Here is a 23,195-nt window from a genome sequence, read left to right on the forward strand (position 1 = left end):
TTTCCATGTTCTGATGTTTGTATTAAGTGCCATAGGATTGCCAACCACAGTGAGGGATGCAAACCATACTTCCATATTCCATCAGAAGGAGGATGTATCATATTCAGGATTCTAATGCCAAAACATTTGTTTCATTTTGACTCAAAACGAAGAGGGTGACCTGCAAAAACACCAAATCTGTGCTTCCTGCAACACACGAGTTTCTCTGACAGGTGTCTGCATTGCAAACACTGACCAGGCCATTGCTAGCTAGAACAGATGGCCCAGTTGGCCACATATGCATTTTGATCATTTTTGCAGTTTCTGAGTAGGTGGGACAATTTGGTGTTTTCTAATGTTTTGATAACCTTGACTGCTGTCTTTCCCATGGGCCAATTTTGTTTTGGACCTATATCTAGTTTTTAATATTTGACAAGTGAAGACACTGATAGGAAAAGGAAAAATGCTTTCCTAAAAACTGATTTTCCACACATATAACCATACAGCTGGCTCCTTCCCAGACATCATTAATTCCCTTTCCCTTGAGCCACTTTTTCCACTATGTATCATGGCAATGTTTATCAAAATATCACAAAAAGCTGGGATTTGATTTCCACAGGCTGGGATTTGATACTATAGCATATTTAAATAACATATTCACTACTTTTCTGAAATGAAAAACTACAAAGACTTAATTATTCTTTCCCAATACTAGCCAAAGCCGAGCCCACTTGTTCTCCATCTATGTTACTTCTAGACTACAAATACATGGCTGATTTAAGAAGCAGGCAATTTTAACACCCACAAGTATCTAGGTTCAAATCCCTGCTCCTTCTCTTCTTAGCTGTATGACCTGGAACAAGTGGCTAAATTTCTCTGAACTTCCATGTCTTCATCCAGGGACATAATACACATTCAATAAACATAGTTCACTTGTTATTTACCAGCTAGTTTTCACATATGCCAAGGCCTCTCCCATCTTAAATAAATTAACCAATTTTCTCCATCCCCATCTCCCTCTAGCTACTGTTCTCATTCTCCTCCATTTCATCTCCTTACTTCCTACTAAGTATTCAATCCATTGTAATTAGGCTTCTGCTCCTGCTAAAACTGGTCTTAGTAAGGCCAGCATTTCTCATTGCTAAATCTAACTGATACTTCTTTTTTATTTATTTATTTATTTAATTATATGAAATTTATTGTCAAATTAGTTTCCATACAACACCCAGTGCTCATCCCAAAAGGTGCCCTCCTCAATGCCCATCACCTACTCTCCCCTCCCTCCCACCCCCCATCAACCCTCAGTTTGTTCTCAGTTTTTAAGACTCTCTTATGCTTTGGCTTCTTATTCCACATCTTCTTTAACCTCTACAGAGCATTTGATCCTGTTGATCATGTTGTCCTTATTTTTTTCATTAATTTTTTAAAATTTATCTTATCGAGAGAGAGAGAGTGTGTGTATGGGTAAGGGAGAGGGTTAAAGGGAGATAGAGAGAGAATCCCAAGCAGGCTCCACACCCAGCACAGAGCCCAATGCAGGGCTAGATCCCACGACCCTGAGATCATGACCTGAGCTGAAGTCAAGAGTTGTATGCTCAACTGACTGAGCCACCCAGGTACCCCAATCATGTTGTCCTTAATACCCTTTCTTCCTCTACTTCTGTGATAACCTTGTCTCTTGGCTTTGTTTCTTACTTTTGCCTGTTCCTTCTGATTTCCTGTAAACTCCTCCTCCTTCACAGACCCTTCACTATTGCCATTATCAACATTCCCTGCTTTAGGCTCTGTTTCAACAAACATGATCCTTTGTGATTTATCCCTGCTTAATTCTGTAGCCTTAGTTCCTACAATTATCCACATATTCCTTTTTCTGTCTCCTTTCTTTGGACTCTTCACACACTGATCTACCTGAACTTCCCTGAATACATCATTGTATACTGTTTCTCAGTCTTATCTATATCATCATTTCTTCTTTTTCTTTCATTTCTTCCTCTTTTTAATGTCCCTTCTCCTTCCATTTGTTCTTCATTTTTGTCCTTCAAAACTCAGCTCAAGCATGACCTCATTCTCCAGCCATCCTAGCTAAGGCACCATATTTCTGAGTGAAAAGTCATCTTTGATATTCCATCCACAGTAGATGCTTCATGGAACAGAGACAAATTTCCCCATGAAGCCATACCCAAATTACAGAATTATGAACAAATAAACAATTGTTATTGTTTTAAGCAACTAAGTTTTGGGTGGTTTGCTGGACAGCAATAGATATACAAAACACCCCAAAGGTACTAGATTGTAAGATTCTCAGAGGCAAACTCATGTGGAAATATTGTATTCAAACCAAAGCATTCCCTGGTTCATGAAGCTCCTGTGAATGAATGAATGAATGAATGGATGAATGATCAACTAACCAACCAACCAACCAACGAGCTAACCAATCAGCATTCCCTGGTGCATGAAGCTCCTATGAATGAATGAATGAATCAATCAGTTAATCAATCAATCACCAACCAGCTAACCAATCAGCCTCAGCCAATAATCAAAATTTCCTAAATTTAGTATCTTCCCCTTGTTTTGATTAAATGCTCTAGGAGCCAAAGAACAAGGCAGGCAACAAATTGGAGGAAAGGGAGAGATAAATGAAGAAAACTAATGCTACTTCAATTAATGGCCATCGAGGGACATTCCAATCTAAAGCTCTAGCTCTGATCCACTTCTATGGACATGGTCTCACTTCCTCTAGCTCCTACTACATATTTTTACTCCGGTGTGTCCACCTCTGTTACCTCAAACTGAACTTTTACAAATCCTCCACACCAGGGCCCTGTTTGATCATTCTAGTTATATTACAACCACTGTTCATTCTCTAAATCCCAAAGTTATCTTTGATTCCTCCCTTCATCTCCTCATCAATATATCCAGTCCCTAGTTCTACCAATTTAGTTTGGCTACTTTTTTTTAAAGTTCATCATTTCCTTTATTTGTTTGTTTGTTTAATAAAGAAAAATTGCACACACACGAGCAGGGGAGAGGGGCAGAGGGAGACAGGATCTTAAGCAGACTCCACGCTCAGTGTGGAGCCTGATGTGGGGCTCAATCCCATGACCCTGGGATCATTACCTGAGCCGAAATCAAGAGTTGGATGCTCAACTGACTGAGCCACCAAGGCGCCCCAGAATATTTTATAATTTTTAAATGTCTTACTATTAAATGCACTTACAGTTGCATTTCCAAGTCACAGGTGCATCCAACCTGAAGTTCTTTTATAAATTAAATATTTAAAGTCCAGGTAATTGGCCTTATGTTTTTTAGAAAAAAATGTTGATGATTTTAATAGTCATTATGCTCTTCTAAAAAGAAACTATATTATTTGTAAGGGTGAAAATACATAGACCTTAAAAATAATTTCTGTGAAATGAATCTGTGAAGTAGAGCCTATTATTTAATGTTTTTGCCATGAGCAGTACCATAAGAATAGGTGATAGATGATGTCTGCAGTGAGGAAGCAATTTAAACTTGTTTTTATTAGTCTTAAAACCAAAATGAAATAAACAGGCTAAAGGAAGGGATAAAAAAAAAAAAACAACCCAAGTTGGAATGCCATCTCTTTGGTATTCATGAGTCCAACCTCTGTTAATAGGATAGGGAATTCATTATCCATATCAAGAGGAAATGGACAAACATTTCATGACTGATAAGATTTTTTCTTTATGCATCAAATTCTTTAAAAGATATCCAACTGAAAGATATTTTTCATCATGGGAAGTTTGGAGAAAGGATTTATCCATATGCTAAAATCTACCAAAGCTATTTCCTGAGTCTGTACTAACAGAAGCTAACCCCAATTAGCCTATTTCAATCAAGGGATTATCTTTCATGTACAAAGTAGTGCACATCTTGATTTTAAGCTACGGTGAATTATTTGTTTTGTGGGAACATAAAAGTCATTTTGATATTCACAACAGAAAAAAAACTAATTCTAATTAAGTAAATCCCATAATGTTACAATCTTATCTAGGAAACAGCTATGAGATAAGGATAGCTGTTTATGAACTAACAATTGTGATAACAATTAAGGTCACTTAAACTTATCACTCCCAAATGTAATGTCATTATTTTTACATCATTGTAAGGACATATCTCATCACCAATGATAATTCTATACCCACAATGTATCTGTCTTCCTAATAGATGCTATGGAGTTTATACTAGTCAGCTGCCACCTTAAACTCATTTGCTAGCAATCTAGTGGAGATATAAAGTGGACAAGAAGAAATTAAGAACAGGAAGAAATAAATATATGTAGCAAGATAATACAAATAAAGACAAAACAACAAAAAGACAATATGAAGACAAGATGACTTTCCTGCTTCATGCAAGTGTTGTTTCTATCCAGATTACTATCAAGGGGTCTTTATTAGTCAACAGAATAGTTACTCCAAAACCTCTGCTTGTTTCCATCCCTGGGTGCTGGCAATGATTTAATTGCCAAAGAGAAAGCATGTCAGTCATGACACAAGGTAGGTGCTAAACAGCTAGAATCGAGGTTGGGGGAATTAAGAATTCAATTCCAACCTCACTGGAGTTGGAACTTCAATATTTGGCACCCCAGACAACCGCACAGTTTACACCAATATTGGACACAGAAGTAAGGGTTAGCTGAATACCCTATGATGGGTGGAACTAGGTAAACAGAAGAAAGTTGCCTCACCATTGTACCCAAAAGGGTGAAGAATGGAGGAGTCTGCTCCTGATACAGTGTATAAGAACAAACCAAAGATGAGTTGCAAGACAGAAGGAAGCTTGCCTTAATGGGAGGATACTAACTCAAATACTGGCAACTAAAAGGGGGAATTCTGTAGAGGAGAGACAAAGTGCTAAGTGACTGTGACAGTTTGGACGAGAGGAAGGGAAGTTGAATTAAGAACTGGATATTGCATGAGTAAGAGGCTTCTGTGGTCAGACATGAGATCAACATAGTCTAGACAAGAAGGACATTCACAGAATGTCATATAGAAAGGAGGAGGTACTCTGTCTTTGCTCTAATTAAAGTGTTTTGGTGTATACCTGGGTATCACTGGGTGGAAAAGGATGGTTGGATTTCATCAAACAGCACCAGGACTAAGATCTCCTCAGAAGAGTTCTAGGAAGAATATGTTCATCTCCCATCTTACACATAGATATAAGATGGCAAAATAACTAGGGTTGAACTAGCCCAGAGGGTTCTGGAGAAAACTCTCGGTGGCATGGATTTACTATGTTCCTTTTGCTTTAGAAGCTAGGGGAAAAACATTAACTAGCCTCAGACTTCCAGTGTTTTCATTGCCTTATTCTGCCTTGTAAAGGTTCTCTACAGTTTCCGAGAGTTCTAAGTTCACCCTCTGGTCTGTACCAAAATCTCATACAAATCTTTTTTCTCCTAAATAAAATCCCGAAACTGACACATGGATCTGAGCTCTCCTCCACTAGCTAATCTAAGAAAAAAAAAGATATAACCTGGCAACCTGGAATCCGCTGTGTTTATGGACTGCAGGAACAGCGATACCTAGGGAAGAATCATGAGGAACTGCTATTGCTCTCTCCCCACCTCACCTGGGATCCTCAATGCCTCCTCCCACCTATGGGGCTTGGGCCAGGACCTCTGAGACTGGCCTCTGACAGCCACAGAGGATCCCAAAAGCTGAAACAGAAATGGCTTTTGTGTTTACATTTCCTTGATGTTAGTACATTGGCAATATTTGGCAGTGCATAATCCCAACTACTCATTTAACAACTTTCCTAACAATCACTTATTTAACATCATGCTAAAGAGATGGCCTCATTTTTAAATCCATTCATCCACTGATGGAAATTTAGGTTGTTTCCATAACTTCACCATTGTGAATAATGCTACAATGAAGATGGGAATGCAGATATCCTCATGAGATTCAAACTCCAATGCCTTTGGATACCCACCCAGAAGTGGGATTGCTGAATAAAATAGTAAACTCTATTTTTAATTTTTTTCAAGGACTTCTGTACTGTTTTCCATAGTGGCTGCTCCAATTTACATTCCCACCAACAGTGCATAACTCCACAGCCTCACCAATACTTGTTGTTCTTTATTGTTTTGATAATTGCCACCCTAAATAGCGGGAGGTGATGGGGTGCCTGGATGGCTCAGTTGGTTAAGTGTCCAACTTCGGCTCTGGTCATGATCTCACAGTTTGTGAGTTCGAGCCCCGTGTCAGGTTCTGTGCTGACAGACTGGAGGCTGCTTCATATTCTAAGTCTCCCTCTCTCTCTGTTCCTCCCCCGCTTGCACTCCACCTCTCTCTCTCAAAAATAAATAAAGATTAAAAAAAATTATTAATAGTGGGAGGTGATATCTCATCATGGTTCTGATTGGCACTTCTCTGATGATTAGTCATGTTGAGTACTTTTTCATGCCATGTACTATTGTTCAGCATTTTTAAAAAAAGAAGAAAACCTCTGTCATTTGTGACAGCATGGCTGGACTGGAGGGCATTATATGAAGTGAAATGAGCCAGCCACAGAACGACAAATACTGCATGATCTCACCTACCTGTGGACTCTAGAACAGTCAAACACATGGAAGCAGAGAGTAGAATGGTAGTTGCCATGGCTGGGGAAGGGGGAAATGGTGAGGTGTTGGGTCAGAGATCACAAAGTTTCAGCTCTGCAAAATAAATAAGTTCTAGAGATCTAATGTAATAAGAAGATACTCTGGCAGAGCCATTGCTAGCCTATTTTTGGCCTCTGCAGAAAGTAGAAAGACACTCCCTCTGGACAGATGAAGCTCCATGGCCCCACAGCTTGGTAACTCATGGGTGTTTTCTCTTGGAAGACACAGTTCTGCACCAAAGCACAAGACTCAGCAAGCACATCAGATTTCAGCCCCACTTGCCAGGAGGCTTTGTGTAAACCACAAATGCACAGTTGTTCCCAGCAGCTCTGTTCCCTGGTTTCCAGTCGCTTGTCCCATGTCTCTGGATGACTCTAACTGACCCACCCTTATCACTCTGGCTTTCTGGTTCCCAGATCCTGAAGTGCCTTGACACTCCCACTTGGCCTGCTGGTCACTGACCCTGCAAGCCACGACCTCAACATGCCGAGAACTCATGAGTTTCAGCTCCTTGTTCTGATGCCCTGTCACCCAGACCTGATTTATGACAAGAGAGAAAATGCAGAGGCCCAAACTGCCAATTATACAGGCTTTTCTTTATCCAGGGTGATAATGTCAGGAGTGGAGGGACAGTTTACACCATCTTTTAACCATTCTAAGTACTAAGACCCCAGACTTCTTTCAAAGGTGAAAACGATCTATACTCTATATCCTGTAGGTAAAACGCTCTAGCTTTTCTGATTGTCACACCTTCAGGAGGTTGTTAGCTTTGCCAGCGGCTCCTGAACTATGTAGAAATGTTGGGGGGAGGAAGGCAGCTGATCCCAGCCATGGGGAGCACTAACAACAGAGGACTGAAGGTCATCACCTTATTTCTCTTCTGAGAATGTTACCAAGAATTAATGCATAACTTAAGAGCTAAAGTGCACAACCCAAGGAAAGTGTGAAAAGCCACATAAAATTTTTTCTTCTGAGAGTCAAAGAGGGTTTCATGAGGAAAGGCCTCACGAAGGAGGCCTTCTCGTTTTTCTCACTCTTTAGTGAGACTTCTCATTTTTCTCACTCTTTAGTCACTATTGACAGGACCAGGCTCATAGGGAGCCAGACAATCCTCCAGGAGACACTATATCCTTCTAGGGGCTACATTATTATTTCCACATGGCAGAGACAGACTAAGAGAGAAAGACAGAGGGAAACAGGCATTCGGAGACACTAAAACTACAAATGGGAATGACGTAAAGATTGGTAAAGTCTCAGTCAAAGGATAAGGCGTCAGTAGTTTTCGATAGATTCAAATAGTTCCCTGTTACAGAAAAACAAGACACACTCTAAAATCCTTGTCTAACGGCTTGAAACAAGAAACATCTTCCCAGCCTCCCTCCTCCAAGTGGCTAGCACAACACAAGAGTTAGTGCCAGCTAAAAATGTGACCTTTCCAACACTGATTTAGCCGGCATGTTTCGTGTGAACTTCTTCTAAGGTCTGACCAACTAGTTACCACCAATTCAATTCTTTTTTTCAACTCAATGACCTTTTTGTTAACACACTCCTCAATTCTCTTATATGCCTTTGACTTCACTCCAGTCCTTCCTGTGTCACCTTTGGCAATAGTTTTTACACCCCACTGGTCACCAGGCCTCTGGTTTGCTCTCCCCATGCCTTTTATATACTGCAGCTGTACCTATGTCTTGGATCTTCTTAGATGCACAGCAGGCAGCATGCAGACATTTTTTTATTAAGCAAGAGCCTCATTTCACCTCATTACAGCTCAAGTGCAATGTGTCTACCAAACTGTAGAAGACTGTCTTTGATTTACACTGCGAGACCCAATTATAAGGGGGACCAAGGCCCTCTTGGAATTTGAGTCATTGAGCCCGCTGGATATTTAAGCACTATAGGAAATGGTATGACCCCTGAGTTCCATTCTCTCTCTGAATCAAAAGATGGGTAGTAGGCAGTGAAAGTAGAATCCACCAACATCTTCATTTTTCTGAGGAGAAATTAACAATTGATCTAACTGGGTGTTCCTTCATTTGTATCTAAAAAGTCTTCCTTGGCTACCCTAAGATAGAATAAAGAATGTTCTTACATCTTAAAAACAACACTGTGTTCAATTTAGACACTTTAAGGTTTGTAATAGTGGGATTACATGCATGACACTGGTTTATAAATTGTAGCATATCACACAAATGTGCTGATTAGGATGGTGAGTCTCATTTCATTGTGCTACAGAAGGTGATTAATATCACTGAGGCAGGAGGCTTATCTCAATGGCCAATGACTTTGTATCAGGTTGGTGGTCTTCCCTTCAGTACAACCCATGCCATAATTGTGAGTGCGCTCAATGCCTACACAGATGGCTGCTCTCTTATAGCCTCTCCTTCCAGCTCTTTGAGAAACTCAACACCAAATATCTTATCCTCCACTCCACTTCAGCAATACTTCAAGTGACACCCTAGACCTTTTCCTAGAATTGTTCCACTTGTGAAGTATTAGCTCCCCATATCCCAACACTGACCAAATACCCCTATTCTTCCGGTTCTTACTACCACAGCCCCACCTCACTGTTTATTCATTGTTCATTTATTCTACAAATATCTACTGCCTTTACAACCTCATTGAGCCCTCCGATTCCTTTACTTCTCTCGTCAATCCCCACTTCTAGAGCCCTCCAGGCCTCCATTCCTTTCCCAACCAGTCAGATCCATTGTGCCTCACATCATCTGCACCCCAGACACTCTCTTGCCAACATCTTAGATTCCCTTGCTTCAGCCCAGGAGAATAGAATAAGCAAGAGAAGGGAAGAATATAGTGTGTTGCGGGGCAAAGGTGAGAGGAATAATGTATCAGAGGCAGCTCACTGTCCACTAAAAGTCATGCTCCCCTGGACACAGAACAGAATCATTGCTGGTAGGCAGCTGTCCCATCTAGAATTATATTTCCAGCATGCCCTGCCCCACCGCAATGTATCTATGTGGAGTTTTCACTCACAGAATGTGAGTGGAAGTGATATATCATTTCTAGGCCAAGACTGTTAAAAAGTAGTTGTGCCTTCTTTACTCTGCTTTCTCCCTTCAATCAGCTCTAAATTGATGCCCAAGGTCACCTAAGAAGGCTTGTGGGAATAGCAGAGCTTCTGTGCCAACCAGAAATACTCACAATAAGCTGATTCACACATGAGGAAACAAATTCTATAGTTTCAAGTTACTGAAAGTTGGCAGGTATATATGGTAGCACCTAGCAATTCATTAGGAAATTTAAAGTGTGAAAGCAGAGACATGAAAACAATCATTCAGAGTGTCTGTTTTATGTTAGGTGGTTTTTCCTCTATGATTGCTGCCAATTAGTCCTGCAAGAATTATGGAGGACTAATACATTTATGATACTTTGTACCTCAGGACTCTTCTCATATTTCAAATATTTTATTTTTTTTCATGTCTAAGTTTATTTATTTATTTTGAGAGAGAGAGAAAGCAATCAGGAGAGGGGCAAAGAGAGCAGAAGAGAGAGAATCCTAAGCAGGCTCTGCACTGTCAGCACAGAGCCCAACGCAGGGCTCAAATTCACAAACCGTGAGATCATGACCTGAGCTGAAACCAAGAGTCAGATGCATAACCAACTGAGCCACCCAGGTGCCCCTTAAAAATGTTAAAGAAAAATTATGAACTTGTTACTTTAAAATATAATTTTAAAGTGTGCTTTTTTTCCCCACATTATGACCAATCACCTGACAATGCCTCACGGTTTCAGTCTTTCACCTAGGGCTGCCATTTCTCTGCATACTTCTTGATGTGTCTTCATAGGTCTGCTCTGCTCCTGAAGTGCTGCAAACATAGGCTCCTGGATTATGTAAAGTATGCCAGGAACCTAAATACTATCACTTTGGATAATCCAAGGAGCAAATGTCGCTTACATAATGAGTGATGGGGTGAGGGGATATGATTAGAATGCACACTTAAGCCAACAGAGAAGGCACAGCACAGAGACATAAGGAAAAGCGGGAGTACGGACAATGGAGAAGAGAAATATAAGATTAAAGGAAGGATGGAAAGGAATAGAGAATTGAAAGAAATGAGCAACCACCCAGAAGCAGGAGAGAAAATAAGTAAAAGCACTAAAGGGGAACTATCAACAAAATGAAAGGCAATCTCCTGAATGGGAGAAAGTATTTGCAAATCATGTATCTGATAAGGGGTTAATATCCCAAATCAAAAAGAATTCATACAACTCAATAACAATAGCAACAACAACAACAAACTCTGATTTTAAAGTGTGCAGAGGACCCAAACAGACATTTTTCCAAGGGAGACACATAGATGGTCAACAGGTATACGAAAAGATGCCCAGCATCAATAATCACCTGGGAAATGCAAATCAACACTGCAATGAGATATCACCTCACACCCATCAGAAGGGCCAGTACCAAAAAGACAGGAAATAACACATGTTGGCAAGGATTTGGAGAAAAGAGAATCCTTGAGCATTGTTGGTAGGAATGTAAACTGATGTCGCCACCATGGAAAACAGTATAAAGTTTCCTCAAAAAATTGAAAATAGAATGACTATGTGATCCAGCAATTCTGTTTCTGGGTATTTATCCGAAGAAAACAAAAACACCAATTTGAAAAGATGCATGCACCCTCATGTTCACTGCATCATTATTTATAATAACCAAGACATGTAAATAGCCGAAGTGTCCATCAATGAATGAATGATGGATAAAGAAATGTAACACACACAAACACACACACACACACACACACACACACACACACACACACACACACAGAGGAATATTATTCAGCCACAAAAAAGAATAAAATCTGCCATTTTCAATAATATGGATGAAGCTTGAGGACATTATGCTGTGAAATAAGTCAGACAGAGAACGAAAAATACTGTATGATATACATGGAACCCCCCCAAGAATCTATTGAAATGTAGCTACAGAGAATAGACTGATGGTTGCCAGAGGAGAAGAGGTTGAGGAATTGGAAAAAATGGGTGAAGGGAGTCAAAAGATACAAACTGCCAGTTATACAATAAATATGTCATGGGGATGTAAGGCACAGCATGGTGACTATAGTTAATAACAACATACTGAACATTTGAAAGTTGCTAAGAGAATCAATCTTCAAGTCCTCATCACAAGAAAAAAATGTTATAACTAAGTATGATGGTGAAGGTTTGCTAGACGTTTTGTGGAGATTATTTTGCAATATATGCAAATATGAAACATTATATGTTGCACACCTGAGCCTAATATGCTATATGTCAACTCTACCTCAACTTAACATGTTTAAAAAGAGAAAAAAGAAATGACCAACCACTAGAGACAGAGACAGAGAGAAAATAAGTAAAAGCACCAAAGAAGGACTTAAAAGAGGAATTTAAGAAGGAAGATCTAAAAGTAAAAAGAACTGGGACAGGGCAGAAATGGGGGAAAGAGAAGAAAATAAAAGGAAAAGTAAGGAGTACCCATAAAAGTCATCATGTCTCTCACCAGCCTCGTATCATTAGTCCACCAGCTAAGCATCCCTCTCTCCCTCCCTTGTCCTCCCTCACTGCCCCAGCACCTGTCTCTTCCCCAGGAATGGGTCTTGTGCAGAAACTCCAGGGGAATGTCAACATATCCATCTACGAGACTTCCCTTTTTCCCCAAATAAAAAATGTATTACTAAGTGCTTCTATTATACACAAGGTAACTTAAGATTTGATTTTTTAAAATTTCTGGTACCAAACCACTTAAAAACTTTTTAGGTTCAAGCATGTGTTCTGTTTTTTAAAAGATGACTTCAGTTCAACAAGTCTTTGCAGTCCTTCAAGATTATGATTCATTTTCCTTTTTTTTCATGCCCTAGCATATACGTTAGGATCTCATTTAATACTAAAATCACTAGGTCTTGCCAGCCTAATAGTTCCTTTTCCAGTACAGACTCATACTATCACTCTGAAACTAAGATCGCTTTGGGAAATTCCTATCATGTCCACAGGAAGCAACACAGCTCAGAATATACCTGCAATCAGGGTGAATGGGTGGCTCAGTCAGTTAAGTGTCCAACTCTTGGCTTTGGCTCAGGTCATGGTCTCACAGTTTGTGGGATCAAGGCCCACATCAGACTCTGTGCTGACAGCTTAGAGCCTGCTTGGGATTCTCTCTCTTCTTCTCTCCCTCTCTCGCTGCCTCTCTCTCTCTCTCGCTTTCAAAATAAATAAACTTATATATATATACATATATATATGTATATATATACACATATATATACATATATATATAAATCTGTACAATTGATAAGTAAATTGATTAAGTGACTCCTCATCATCAGATTTATTATAAGCAGACTAGTAAAATGGAATAAAACAACTAACACTGCACTGATCCTCCTTCCTTCATTCTTTGAAGATGGCCTTTGAAGACTAAAGTATGGCTGAGTTCTGAATATAAGGGAATATTATGAAATTAAAATTCCTATTTGTGATAACCACTTCCAGAACCTTAAGTGTGTTAAGTGTTAAGTGTGTGTACCAGGATCAAAATTTTCCTGCCACAAAGTTTTCTTTACTCATTTTCATTTATTTCAAAAGAAATTAGCAAATATATTCTTCATTTCCTCCATTATCTATAAAACCATAGTTTTACCAAGTGTTCTATCATCTTCCTATCTTTTGAACAATTCAACATTTTATTATTCAGAGAACTTCTACATTCTACATGACTTTTTCTTTACCTACAGCATACTCTTCACTGCAATGAAGATTTTGCAAAAAAACAAAAAAAAGTTTTAATAAAAAGTATGCATTCATAAAGGAAAAACTGAGTTTTTAGCTTTTGCCCAGTGATTAAGACTCCCCAAACAAATGGAATTTTGTTTATTTATTTATTTTTTAATACTGTACTGTTCCTTTTTTATGTTTGTTTATTTTTTTAATTTAATGTTTATTTATTTTTGAGAAAGAGACAGAGCACAAGCAGGGGAGAGGCAGAGAGAGAGGGAGACACAGAATCTGAAGCAGGCTCCAGGCTCCAAGCTGTCAGGTCACAGCCTGATGTGGGGCTCGAACCCACGAGCGGTGGGATGATGACCTGAGCTGAAGTCGGACGCTCAACCGGCTGAGCCACCTGGGTGCCCCAATGTTTGTTTATTTTTGAGACAGAAAAAGAGAGATAGCACAAGCTAGTAGTGGAGGGGCAGAGAGAGGAAAGAGAGAGAGAATCCCAAGCAGACCCTGCACTGTCAATTCAGGGTCTAACGCAGGGCTCAAACCCATGAACCTTGAGATCATGACCTGAGCCAAAATCAAGAGTCTAATACTTAACCGACTAAGCCACCCAGGCACCCACAAATGGAATTTTAAAGCACTTAAATCTTCAGGCAATGTGTATTAAATGCTTGGCACTATCTACTCATTCATTAATCTAAATGAAAAAATTAAAAACAGTTTTAAAAGCATGCTATTCTTTAATTAAAAATGTTAACTTTAAGAAATAGTTTAATGGATGTGTTTTCAAATACTTGTGAAGAATAGCATAATGGTAACTCCTGCACTGACAAAAACAAAGAAAATTGGCAGTCAAGCTTTTATTTTCTTCTTTGTGAATCTCCAGCTAGCTACCCATTTCACACACTCAAGTCCTAACTCTAATAAGCAGAAAAACACAGAGGCGGCTATGGTCCAATTTCATGAGGATATTTTAAGGTTGAGAAAGCCCATGCAATTATTAGGATCAAGAGAAAAGCAAATTAACAAAGCCTCCAATCTTATGTGTTAACAGCAGAGTAGAAACCAGCAGTTGGTGTTTCTAATATTTAGCACCAAAGAAACACTCTTTAATGGAATGACTGTCCACCTTCAGCACTAGAACACTGGCTAAAGGTCACACAGTCTTTACTCTACCCATGCTCTTCTCTGGCTCAGCGACGTAATGTTTACAAGATGTGTTTGTTTGTTTGTTTGTTTAATTTACAAGAGAACTTTGTCTGCAAACTTTCTTGACCAACACTGACTTGGCATGAATGCATCAGTTAATTAACTCTTAGCAGATTCTTCTAGATAAGACTGCCACACCGATATTTTATCTTCCTGTTAATTAGTAATTATGCACTGGCAAGAAAAACAGTGTTTCTTTCCAATTATCCCAGAATTCGGTGATTATTTAAACTTGACTAATTAGCATTAGAGGGCTGTACATCTTCTGGGCAAATTGTGTTTGATAATCCCTATTAAAATATACATGGTGGTTGTTGACTTGTAACAAGAAAAAAAAAGTGGCAGTTCAAAGGGTATTAGATACAGCACAAGGCAAATGGGGGCCCATTAAAATTTCCCCAACTACTCTAATGAGAATGCCGAGGGTCATTTCTGCCTAGTTTACCATCTGTTTGGTTTCTGGCATGTGTCTCTGGTGTGAAGAGAGTGAAGCCCATTTGGCTTATCACAGCGTAATCCGGGAGTCTGAAGCAATTTCACTCGCTTATAAAGTGGCACATTCAAATCAGACGCCTGCACACATGGGATGAAAAACTTTTAAGTGTAAAAATGATGCCACATTAATGGAAAATGTCCCGACTTTTTTAAAACAAGCAGGAAGTGGTTGATGAGAAGCTTTGAGCAATGTTGTATATGAACTCTATATCTGCTTTGTACTCACCCAAAGATTATGAAGATTGAAAAACTGCTACTTAAAAAAAGAAAAGAAAAATAGCTACTTTGTAGCCTCCATCACCTGGAGCACATTAAAAAGTTAGATTTGCATTAGGACAGGCAATGACTTCCTTAGGACACAGAAAGCAATAACCATGAAAGAAAAAAATGAAAAGCTGAAGTTCATCAAAATGTAAAACTTCTACACATCGTATGATACAACTGAGGAAAAGAATAGGCAGGTCACAGGCGGGACAATTTACTCACAAAACATATTGGATAATGGACTAGCATCCAGGATATATTAAAACCCTTGTAATTTAATAATAAGAAGGCAACTCAACTTTTCGTGTTTATTAATTTTTGAGAGAGAGACAGAGAGAGTGTGTGTGTGAAGGGGTAGGGGCAGAGAGAGAGGCAGACAGAATCCGAAGCAGGCTCCAGGCTCTGAGCTGTCAGCACAGAGCCCGATGCGGGGCTCGAACTCGAGAACTGCAAGATCATGACCTGAGCAGACACTTAACCCACTGAGCCACCCAGGCGCCCCACAACTCAACTTTTTAAAGTGGGCATAAGATTCGAACAGATACTTGACAATAAGCACATGAAAAGGTGCTCAACATCAGTCAGTTGGGGAAGGCAAATTTAAACCACACTGAGATACTATCACATACTCGCCAAAATGTCTAAAATAAAAACACTGACGACACCAAAAGTGGATAAAGATGCAGAGCAACTGCAACCCTAACAGTATGTTGGTGACGGCACAAAAAGTACAACCATTCTGGGAAAAGGTCTGGCAGCTTCTCATACAACAATACCCAACAATTTCACTGTTAAGTATTTACCCAATAAAAATGAAAACATATATTCACAAAAAGACTTGTACAACTATGTACATATAGCAGCAATATGCACAGTAACTGAAAACAAGAACAACCCAGGTCAACAGGAATGCTACAAAGGAATACTACTCGGCAATAACAAATTACTGACACACACAACACGGAAAAATATTATGCTGAGTGGGGGCGCCTGGTTGGCTCAGTCAGTTAAGCAGCTGACTGTTGATTTCAGCTCAGGTCATGATCCCAGGATCATGGGATCGAGCCCTGTGTCAGGCTCCATGGGGAGCATGGAGCCTGATTGGGATTTTCGTCCTGCCCCTCTGCCCTTCTCCCCTGCTCTTGCTCGCTCTCTCTCTCTCTCTCTCTCTCTCTCAAATAAAATTAAAAAAAATATATTATGCTAAGTGAAAGAAGCTTTATACAAAAGGGTACATATTCCATGACTGCATTTATACAAAGTTCCACAACAGGCACACTAATCTATGGTGGAATAAAATAAAAATTGGTTGCCTTTGGCAAATGAAACCGAGAGTTGATGGAGGAGAGACATGAGGTGATGTTCTATAATTTTTTTTTAATTTTTTTTGCTGAGAGAGACAGACACAGTGTAAGTAGGGGAGGGGCAGAGAGAGAAGGAGGCAGAGAATCCCCAGCAGGCTCCTCACTGTCAGTACGGAGCCAGATGAGGGACTTGAATTCATAAAACTGTGAGATCATGACCTGAGCCAAAACCAGGAGTTGGATGCTTAACCAGCTGAGCCATCTAGGTGCCCCAGTGATTTTATATATTTTGATAAGGGTTTGAGTTAACACAGGTTTGTGTATTTATCAAATCTAACCTCATATACCCCTAAGGATTGTGCATTGCAGTGTATCCAAATTTTACCGAGCTCATGGGTGCTCACTGTAAAATTCTTTCAAGTTTGATGTGTGCTTCAAATTATTCACAATGGAATGTTAAAAAAAATAGATTGAGATACTTCTGTCATATCCCTATTACATTATATTTAAAAATAGCAGTTCAGGGGCGCCTGGGTGGCTTAGTCAGTTAAGCATCCAACTTCGGCTCAGGTTCATGGGTTCAAGCCCCACATCGGGCTCTGTGCTGACAGCTCAGAGCCTGGAGCCTGCAATAGATTCTGTGTCCCCTTCTGTCTCTGTCCCTCCCAGCTCATGCTCTGCCTCTCTCTCTCTCAAAAAAGAAACATTAAAAAATACAATAAAATAACATCAGTTCATTAGATGAATACCTACACATAATATAAAATAATGTAAATATAACTATGATAGCATTTCTTTCACTAGCTCATTTGGTTACATCAGCTTTGTACATGGAGGAGTAGGTACCACTACTTTTGTGCCTGATTTTTGTACTTCTACAAATGTGCTTACCTGGTGTGTTCCTATATGTGCATTTATTTATCTACGGTGTGCCCTGAAATCTGTTTATTCCATTTGAACCTGCTATTATCTTAATACAATGTCATTAAGCGCTCTATAAGCTTAGATAAAAAATGAGCACTTCTAAGACATTTGTTGTTTATATACACATAACTGGATGCTTTGGACAGACTTGATAAAAGGAACCTACACAGGTGTTTTCTTAAAATATGGTTAAAAAGGTACCTGTAAAAGGTTGAAAAAAAACCCACAAATATCTAGAATGCTGCATTAAGAATTCTTTGCAAGTCTGTTTATGTTCTTGATCCATTTTAAAGACACTAAAACTGGAAATGAGGTTTATGTGGGGAGAAGGAGTAGTGGAATTCCAATGAAAACTAGCAAATTTATTGCCCAACCATCCTACTTACTATCAAAACCTATACAAGTACTCCAAGTCACCCTCTCCCTAGCCCAGATTCTACCATAGGATGGATTGCCTTTTAAAACACTATGTTGTTTAATCATTCATAGAAAATAAACAATAAACATGTCTAACCAATTTCTTTCAGCTGACTCAATACAAATACTAATCATGTCAAATAAGAGGGTTTCTATAGTTTCTTTAGTAGGTGAACGTGGGTGTGTATTGGGGAACAAAATTTATAAACTATGTGTCAGTGTGTGTGTGTGTGTGTGTGTGTGTGTGTGTGTGTGTGTGTGTGTAGTTTGTGTGTGTGTGTGTATACATATGGTTATCTCAATTGTACTGTAACCATTTTCTCATGCCATTATTATTTTAAAATATCACTTTAATGGTAGCATATTATTTTTTAAAAAGTTCTTGATTTGGATGTAGTTGATGCACAACATAACATTAGTTTCAGAGTACAAAATAGTTATTCATCTTCTCTATGCATTATGCTGTGCTAACCAGTGTAGCTACCATCTGTCACCATACAGTGCTGTTACAATATCACTGACTATATTCCTTGTGCTGTGCCTTTTATTCCTGTGACTTCTTCATCCCCTAACTGGAAGCCTGTATCTCCCACAACCTTCACCCAAATGTTGCCCATTTGCCCATTCCCTTTCCTTGTGGAAACCATTTGTTCTCTGTAATTTTAAGTCTGATTCTGCTTTTTATTCTTCTTTTTTGTTTTTAGATTCCACATATGAGTGAAAACATATGGTATTTGTTTCTCAGTCTGACTTATTTCATTTAGCATAATACCCTCTAAGTTCGTCCATGTTGTCACAAATGGCAAAAAAAAACCCTCATCCTTTTTTAGGGCTACATAATAGTTGTGTGTGTGTGTGTGTGTGTGTGTGTGTGTGTGTGTATGTGTATGCCATCTTCTTTATTCATCAATTGAGGAATACTTGGGTTGCTACTATATATTGACTATTGTAAATAATGCAGTGTCAACATATTATTCCTTCCTACTAATACTCTAGTTTATTTTACCATTATCTTTTATTGACATTTAGATTATTTTCAAATTTTTCCCTAACATAAATAGTATCCTGGTAAACAGTCACATGCATCAACCTTTGTCTGTATTTCTGTTTTTTCTTTAATTTATGATAGATTCCCCAAAGTAAAAGAACTGTGTCAAAATATGTGAAAATTTTAATTGCTTTGTTTACATACTGCCGAATTATTTTCTAGATAACCAATATATACTCACATCAACAATAAATACCTATTCTCCAGCACTGGTACCAGAATTAAGTAAACATGATTTTAAACATCTTTGCCAGATTAAAAAAAATTTTAATTGCAAAAAATTTAAAGCTTCATAATTGTTTTAATTATGCATTTTTATTAGCAGTGAGTTGAATATTTTCTTCATATTTACTGGACATTTGTCTCTCTTCTTTTACAAATGGTTTGAGTTTTTGCTAATTTTCTGTTAGGATATTAGGGTATTGATTGATTTTTTTTTTTTTTTTTGGCTGTATAAGGCCAAAAGCCTCTTTATACCTCAGGCAAAATGTTTTTCATCTTTTTTTTTAAATAGCATTTTTTTATTAAACAAATCGTTCTGAGCTGTCAGAAAATTAGAAAACAGAGAGGAAACCTTTAGATGTTCTAAGATTGAATCATTCTTACAGTCCAGGGATTCAAAAAATCAATTTAGTAAGGGGCACCTTGGTTTAGTCAGTTAAGTGTCCAACTCTTGATATCAGCTCAGGCCATGAACTCACAGTCATGAGATCGAGCCCTGTGTTGGGCTCTGTGCTGACAGTTCAAAGCCTGCTTGGGATTTTCTCTCTCCTCTCTGCCCCTTTCCTGCTCTCTGTCACTCTAAATAAACATATTAAAATGTTTAAAAAATCAATTTAGTCAGGATGGACTATTCTTCATATCACTTCACTATTAATCTAAAAATATAGAAGAAAATAACAAGTGTTGTCAAGGATATAATAAATTGGGAATTCGTGTATTGCTGCTGGGACTATAAAATGGAAAACAGTTTGGCAGTGCCTCAAAAATTAAACATAAATTACCACATGACCCAGTAATTCCATTCCTAGGTCTACACACAAGAGAATTTAAAACACCCACTCACGGGGCACCTGGGTGGCTCAATTGGTTCAGTGGCCGAGCCTGCTTGGGATTCTTTCTTTCTCTCTCTCTCTCTCTCTCCCCCCCCCCCCACCCCCTGCCCTCCCTTGCTCATGCTCTCTAAATAAATAAATAAATAAATAAATAAATAAATAAATAAAATGTATGTGCACACAAGAAACTTCTACACAAATGTTCATGGGAGTGTCATTCGTAATAGCCAAAATGGAAACAATCCAAATATCTATCAACAGATGAATGGATAAATGAAATATGGAATACTCAAACAATGGACAGTTATTCAGCCATAAATAAGAATCAATTACTGCATTCTTCACTATGCTTCAGTAAGGATGAACCTTGAAAACATGTCAAGTAAAAGAAGCCAGTCCTAAAGGTCACATACTATATGACCTCATTTATATAAAATGTCCAGAATAGGCAAATACACAGAGACAGAAAGTAGGTTAGTGGCTGCTACGGGATGGGAAGAAAGGGTTTAGAACTGATCGAATTTAATAGGTATAGGGTTCTTTCTGGGGTGATGGAAATGTCTTCAAATTAGTTGGTGGTGATGTTTGCAGAATCACTGGGCTGTCCGCTTTGAAATGGTAAGTTTTATATGATGTGAAGTCTATCTCAAAAGAAAAGTTTATATTTAAAAAATTTTTAATGTTTATTTATTTTTGAGGGAGAGGGAGAGAGGGAGAGAGAGAAAGAGGAAGAGAGAGAGAGAGAGAATGAGCAGTGGAGGGGCAGAGAGAGAGGGAGACACTGAATCTGAAGCAGGCTCCAGGCTCTGAGCTGTCGGCACAGAGCCCAATACGGCTTAAACTCAAAAACTATGAGATCACGACCTGAGCCAAAGTCAGACACTTAACCAACTGAACCACCCAGGCACCCCTCAAAAGAAAAGTATATTGAAGATTCTAAGAAGTACTATTTAATTTTGTTTAACCAGCATATTCCAAGCTTTTTTATACTGCAATACACTTTTGCCATGTAAGACCTATTGACGTACCCTAAGACACTAATGATCGCGAGAAGCAGTGTGGGAAAAGGTGCTAACAGTGCAACATTTTAAAATTCATTCTAAGATGTGTCTGATATCATCCCCTTGTTAAAAGTGGAACAAGAAGAAAGAGAGAAAAGGGAGGGGACAGGCTAAGGACCTGAAGGATAAACTTCATCAACCTCATAATTATTCTAGAGCTGCTCATTTGTCCCATTCTCTAGAAACAGAAGGCCAAACCCTGGGTTCTTCCTTATTAGTAACAGATGTCTCTCCATTTTTTGTTATTAGTGTTAACACTGGTATTGGATCACACAGACTAAAAGTGCAGTTAAAAAAGAATTTTCTCATAATGCAAATAACTAATTATTATTTTTTTTTTATGGGAGAAGGAGCCAATGCAATGGCTAGTCTTTATTGGAAAGAAGAAACTTTATAGCACATTTTGAGTAAGTTAGTGCAAAGGCTCAGTGGGCCAACTGATGGGGCACCAGCTTGTAATGGGTTCCACAGCTAGGGCATCTCTGGGCCTCGCCTTTGTGCAGCCAGAACCAGATGACAGCACTATTGTCCTCTTCACAGATGCAGCCCACAATTCGCTTGTCAGTGATAGATGGCACTAAATTAGGGTCTTCCTTGGTGCCTGAAGCTGCTTTTGGGGCTAGCATATTGTATGGGTCCAGTCCCTTCCGAGCAGCCATCATGACCTCCCTCTCCAGCCCAGTTGCCTGCTCATCATCAGTAGGAACACCACCTCCAGATGCCATGGAGCGCACTGCGGCTACTCCATTGGGACCGCGGACCCTGAGGGCCTGCACGGCCAGCGATCCAACTCCACGAAGTAACCTTGAAGCCATCACGCCCGCTACAAACAGCAGCACTCGATAACTAATTATTTTAAAAAGAAAACCGTTAAGGATAAACAAAACGTCTTCCCAGAACACGATCTCTGATAGCTCCATTTATTTTACTTTTAAGTCGCAATTTACCAGAATTCATGTGGAGAGGCACTGTTCTGAAGAAGAACCAGAAATAACATAATTAACTAGATAATAGCAACAACATGGTTCCGATGTATGAAAACATGTGGAAGGAAAAGCAGGAGAGAAGCTCAGTCTGAACTTTTACCAAAATATTAACAACTTTGCTATTCTGTTTTCCAAAATGGCAACTCCCACACCAGCAAGTATCTTTCCATTCAGACATTCAGAGTCCTGAAAACAGTAATTTAGTTGTGTGCTTGCCTCAGAGAGCAGCCTACACATCTATTAGGCGACATGCAAAGCTCAGCATCAGAGGGTTGAATACAAACTACAGAACAGAAGACAAGAGTGGAAACAGAACCAGCATTTGGTGAAGTGCCGTTATTGGACGCCTACATCTCATCTATTTTCAAGTTCATAGGCTGCATCCACAGCTATTTTCTAGGCGATGCCAAGAATTTACTTTCACCACTTTTTTTTAATACTTCAAAGATTATTATCAGAATTATTTCTAGGAATAAATTACATTATAAAATTATTTTAAGTTGTTCTTAGATTTAACTGCCAAAAAAGAATCAAGAGTATTTATAAATCAATTACTGTGAACATGGGACATAAACTCTTTTATCATTATCTAGATACCCAAAAGGAGGACTGGAAAACTTCAAGAGTAACCACATTACAAGCAAAATTAACTGCTAGATCAGAGTCAGAATTCCAAGTTTATTCCCTTAAGCATATACTTCCATCTTTTTTCCTGTTAAAATGGACAGTGTAGCATACTACGGAAAGTGTCACTCTTCTAGAAAACAATATCTCTTATCAGTAAAGACCCATGATTCCTAAGTGGTTTTTAAAAGTATCATTTAAAACAGAAAGAGCAAAATATTCCTGATTCTGTCTTCATCTGCTAAGGGATAAGACCTCATTTACATAAACCTATTTTCCAGAATTATTTTTAAAACTCTGACATCTCAGAAAGTACCCCACATAAAAACCTACTGCTCTGTCCTTGTTTGTTCAGTGCTGTTTTGGGGGCAAGTATCTTCTTTAATAAGGTTCCATTTGCCAGACAGAAAAGTCTCTTCACAATCTTTCAACACTGACAGACAAAATTATAACAAAATAATCTCAAAAACCCTGACTTCCATAGCAC

General features: G+C 38.8%; 2 protein-coding genes across 4 annotated transcripts in view; both read right to left on the bottom strand.

Moving 5' to 3' along the window:
* RELN (reelin) overlaps positions 1-23,195 on the bottom strand; it is a 579,194-nt gene that overhangs the window by 415,782 nt on the left and 140,217 nt on the right. The gene's annotated exons all lie outside the window — the stretch shown is intronic.
* Positions 21,423-21,953, bottom strand: LOC106972737 (cytochrome c oxidase subunit 5B, mitochondrial-like). Its single transcript, XM_053218592.1, has one exon. The coding sequence runs from the start codon at positions 21,911-21,913 to the stop codon at positions 21,524-21,526; it is 390 nt and encodes a 129-aa protein (XP_053074567.1). The 5' UTR covers positions 21,914-21,953; the 3' UTR covers positions 21,423-21,523.

This window comes from Acinonyx jubatus, chromosome A2 (assembly GCF_027475565.1).
Source record: "Acinonyx jubatus isolate Ajub_Pintada_27869175 chromosome A2, VMU_Ajub_asm_v1.0, whole genome shotgun sequence".
In the NCBI taxonomy this organism is placed as follows: domain Eukaryota; kingdom Metazoa; phylum Chordata; class Mammalia; order Carnivora; family Felidae; genus Acinonyx; species Acinonyx jubatus.